The 4,515-nt window shown below is 37.6% G+C and overlaps 1 protein-coding gene across 1 annotated transcript; it reads left to right on the forward strand.

The window, feature by feature from the left end:
• The first annotated feature begins 2,781 nt into the window (after positions 1-2,781).
• LOC108998929 (uncharacterized mitochondrial protein AtMg00860-like) lies at positions 2,782-3,105 on the forward strand. Its single transcript, XM_018975702.1, has one exon. It carries the CDS (start codon positions 2,782-2,784, stop codon positions 3,103-3,105), a length of 324 nt encoding a protein of 107 aa, XP_018831247.1.
• Positions 3,106-4,515: the final 1,410 nt, after the last annotated feature.

Genomic DNA, 4,515 nt, shown 5'->3' on the forward strand with positions numbered 1-4,515 from the left:
AAATCTAGCTGACACTTTGTTAAAAAGAGAGGGAGATCTGCACAGTGCCACAGGCTATAAGCGTTTCAGCTAATTCCCCTTTCATGTCCCCCTCTCACTTGTTGCTTCATGATGATGCCATCTCTTTTCTGGGTGCAAACCTAAAAAGCCCCATCTGCACTTCCATCCCCCATGCCTTTGTTTTTTTTTTTTCCAATTTAAACGAAAACAAAAAGGAAAGAACAATAAAGTTCTTAATTTGCAATTAGATAAAATCATAGTTGTTGGGAGGTTTTTACTAGTATATAATAGATATAGTGGTGAATTAGATCTTGGCATACTGTAATATACAAACAAAGTCATTTTTTACTCTCATCACGATGTCATTTTTTACTTTAATTGTAAAGTCTTGTATAAAAGGACTAGACATACGATATTGGTCTTTGTTTAGAATTGTTGATGGTTGATTTTACTTTGGAGGTTGAAGGTTACTTGAAAACCTTTTCCAAGAATTAAATGCAAGGGATTCTTGGATCATTTTCTTACTTGTTTCTTGATTCTATGTTCTGGGTTGAATTCTTGTGAGTCCTTACTATATTCTTGTGAGGATCTTGAAATAAATCCATTACAATTGGTATCAAAGAGGTTGATCCTCTTATGGCGGAAGGGACTTAGGTAGCAGCTCTGAAGATGCAGCAAGAATATTCATAGAAGCAGCAGGAGGCCTTACGAAGGAATTAGATAATCATCATCATGACATTCATGGAAATATTGATATGATTAAATCTCTTGTTGAGAATCGTCAAATGTCTCCTCTTAAGGATTGTTTTCATGAGCCTAGGAGTACAAATAACGAGGAAAGATTTTCTTTACCTCGTGGAGTGAGGCTAGAATTTTCTCATTTTAATGGTAACAACTATGCTGGGTGGATTTTTAAAGCCACCCAGTATTTTGAGTTTCATCAAACACCTTTGAATCAGAGGCTTTTGATGTCATTATATCATATGGAGGGTAAGGCACTGTTGTGGTACCAGGATGCCATAGACTGTGAGATTTTTACTGATTCTTTTGTGAAGGCTTTGCAAGTGAGATTTGGTCCTACAACTTATGATGACCCTATAGATTCTTTGACTTGACTCAAACATACATCATATGTTGCACTTTACACAGCTCAATTTTAAGTCTTGTCTAACAGATTAAAGGGTTTGTCTGAAAGGCACAAGTTGAGTTATTTTTTAAGTGAGTTGAAGAATGAGATTCACTTGCCAGTGTGGATGCTCAATCCTATTAACCTTAATGCAGCATTTGGGCTAGTAAAAATTCAAAAAGAATACTTGTTTGCGTCCAAGGGGTCATGGAAGAATGGTAGAACACAGAAAAAACTAACTCGGTTAAAAGAGTTTTTTCTTCCCAAATGGATGAGGAAAGGAGGAAGGATTTGTGCTACCACTATGAAGAAAACTGAAATCCAACATGTGTGCAAAAACTCAAAAGTCTATTTGTTACAAGTAGAGGATTCTGTAGTAGAAGGCTCAGTACTTAGTGAAGATAGTGAAGAGAACATTGCAGTGGAGGAAAGAGCAGTGAATGAAGAGAGTTTGGAGATATCCATTCATGCTATCTCATGGTGCCCTAACAACAATGTCATGAGATTGATTGGAAGGATTGGAGCATGTTCAGTAGAGATATTAGTGGACTTAGGAAGTACACATAACTTCCTGGATCCACTAATGGTGCAGGCAGCCAAACTTAAAATCCATAATGAATCTAGTTTACAAGTCAGGGTGGCAAATGGAGATACAGTGTGCACCACGGGTTAATGTGAAGAGGTCATCAAAATTCAAGGTTCCAAATTTACAGTCTCTTTTCATGTGTTAACATTGGGGGCTATGATATTGTTCTTGGAGTCCCATAGTTGAAGATTTTGGGCACCATTAATTGGGAGTTCACTACCATGTCTATGTGTTTTAGGGGGACAGTCCAGAGTGACTTTGCAAGGAGTGAGGTTTGATAATTTGAACGTCCATAATGTTGATAGTTGCTTGAAGTTCTCTTTAGTCAAACAACAATCGTGGTTTTTGCAGTTGGTGGCAGAAGAGCAAGTACAAAAACCTAAAATTCAAGTGAAAGAAATTGCAAATGTGATTGAAGAATTTAAGGATGTCTTTGGGGGAACCAATGGGGTTACCTCAAGAAGGAATTATGATCATCAGTTCTTTTGAAAGAGAGCACTACACCAATATCAGTGAAGCCATATTGATATCCACATTACCAGAAAACTACAATAGATAACATTGTGCAAGACTTAGACTTGTTGAAGTTTGGAGTAGTGAAGCCTAGCCAAAGTCTCTTTTCTTTACCCTTTTTACTTGTTAAAAAATCAGATGGTAGTTGGAGAATATGCATTGACTACCGTGCATTAAATCAAGAAACCATCAAAGACAATTTTCCTATACCTGTCATTGATGAGTTGCTTGATTAATTGTTTGGAGCCAAGTCTTTGCCAAGCTGGACTTAAGATCTAGTTACCATCAGATTCGAGTGAAGGAAAGTGATATAGTGAAGACTGCCTTTAAAACTCATGAGGGTCATTATGAGTTCTTAGGAATCCCTTTTGGCCTTACTAATACCTCTGTCACTTTTCAGGTGTTAATGAATGACATTTTCAGGCCTTTCTAGGGAAGATATGTGTTCTTTTTTTTCTTTTTTAATATTTTGATACACAATAAATATTTGTGTGAGTATGTGACACATCTAAGATCAGTACTGGAAGTGTTGAGGTAGAATAATTTGTATGAAAAGATGGCTAAATGTAAGTTTGGCATGGAGGAGATTGATTACCTAAGGCATGTTACCTTTGACATTGGTGTTCAAGCTGACCCCTCTAAAATTGAATCAAGACTAGAATGGCTCGTTCCATCTTCATTGAAGGCACTGAGAGGCTTTTTGGGCCTTACTGGCTATTACAGAAAAATTATAAGATATTATGGCACTATTGATGCTCCGTTGATTGACTTGATGAAGAAAAATGTCTTTGTTTGGACTGAGGGGGCAACTCAAGCTTTTATGGCTTTGAAAAAGGCAATCACTGAACTTTCTGTGTTGAGGTTACCAGATTTTCCCTAGGGTTTCACAATCGAATGTGATACTTTTGGAGTGGGCTTGGGGGTGTGTGTTCGTACATGGGGGCCAACCTTTGCATTTTACAGTAAGGCCTTTAAGGGTAAAGCATTATTATTATCCACGTATGAGAAATAGCTTTTGGCTTTTGTGTGTGCTATCAATAAATGGAGGCCTTATTTGTTGGAGCAACCTTTCAAGATCAAAACTAATCAGCAGGCCTTGAAGTACTTGTTGGAGCAAAGGGTGGGTATTGAGACTCAACAGAAATGGTTGTCAAAGCTTTTGGGTTATGACTGCACCATTGATTACAAAAGGGGGATGAAAATGTTGCAAATGCTCTCTCGAGGAAGTCTGAGGAAGAATTAGCTATTTTAACTTTGATCACTTTTCCAAGTCCATTGTGGATTGAGGAATTAAAGCAAATCTATCAGTTATCTCCTACTCTCGGCCAAATTTATTCTTAGCTTCAGTAAGGTTTACAAGCTTCAAAGCACTATACATTGCAGCATGGTTTTCTGATGAGAAAAAGGAAAGTTGGTTATGGTACCTAGCTCTGCTTTTCAATTGAAGACACTACAATATATATATCATAACCCTCAAGCTGGGCATGTGGGTTATCATAAAACAGTACAAAGGGCAGAATTGGATTTCTTTTGGGAAGGAATGCGCAGAGATACAAAAAGTTTGTTCGGGAATGTGATGTATGTTCTAATAAACATGAGAATCTCCATCCAAATGGGTTGCTGCAACCCTTACCAATTCCAAATTCTCCATGGTTGGATATTTCCATGGATTTTATTGAGGGTTTGCTTTTATCTTGTGGATTCACTGTTATATTTTCAGTGGTGGATAGGCTCACCAAGTTTGCTCACTTTTTCCCTTTGGCTCACCCCCTATTCAGCAAGTAAAGTGGCTCAAGTTTTTTTCCCTGGGGTCTTTAAATTGCATGAGATGCCTAAGTCTATTGTCTCGGATAGGGATTCAATTTTTACAAGTTTTTTTTTTTTTTTGAATAAATTTTTCAAAATGAAGGAACCTCACTGAATTTCAGCTTTGCATATCACCCCAATTAGATGGACAAACCAAGGTGTTGCACAAGTGTGTGGAAGGATATTTGAAGTGTTAGACTTGTGACAAGCCAAAGGAATGAAGCTTGTGGATTCCTATGTAGGAATGGTATTATAACAGCACTTGTCACTCTTCAATTGGAGTTTCTCGTTGTGAAGCTCTCTATGGTTATTTTCCTCCTAAGTTGTTGTCTTACATTCTAGGAACAATTGCTAATGATGCTAAAGATCAGCAGTTGAAATCAAGGGAGCAGCTTTTGATCACGTTAGTGAGAATTTGCATAAGCTCGGCAAAGGATGAAGCTGTTTGCTGACAAGAAAAGGACTGAGAGGAGTTTTGAGATTG

This window comes from Juglans regia, chromosome 14 (genome assembly GCF_001411555.2).
Source record: "Juglans regia cultivar Chandler chromosome 14, Walnut 2.0, whole genome shotgun sequence".
NCBI lineage: Eukaryota > Viridiplantae > Streptophyta > Magnoliopsida > Fagales > Juglandaceae > Juglans > Juglans regia.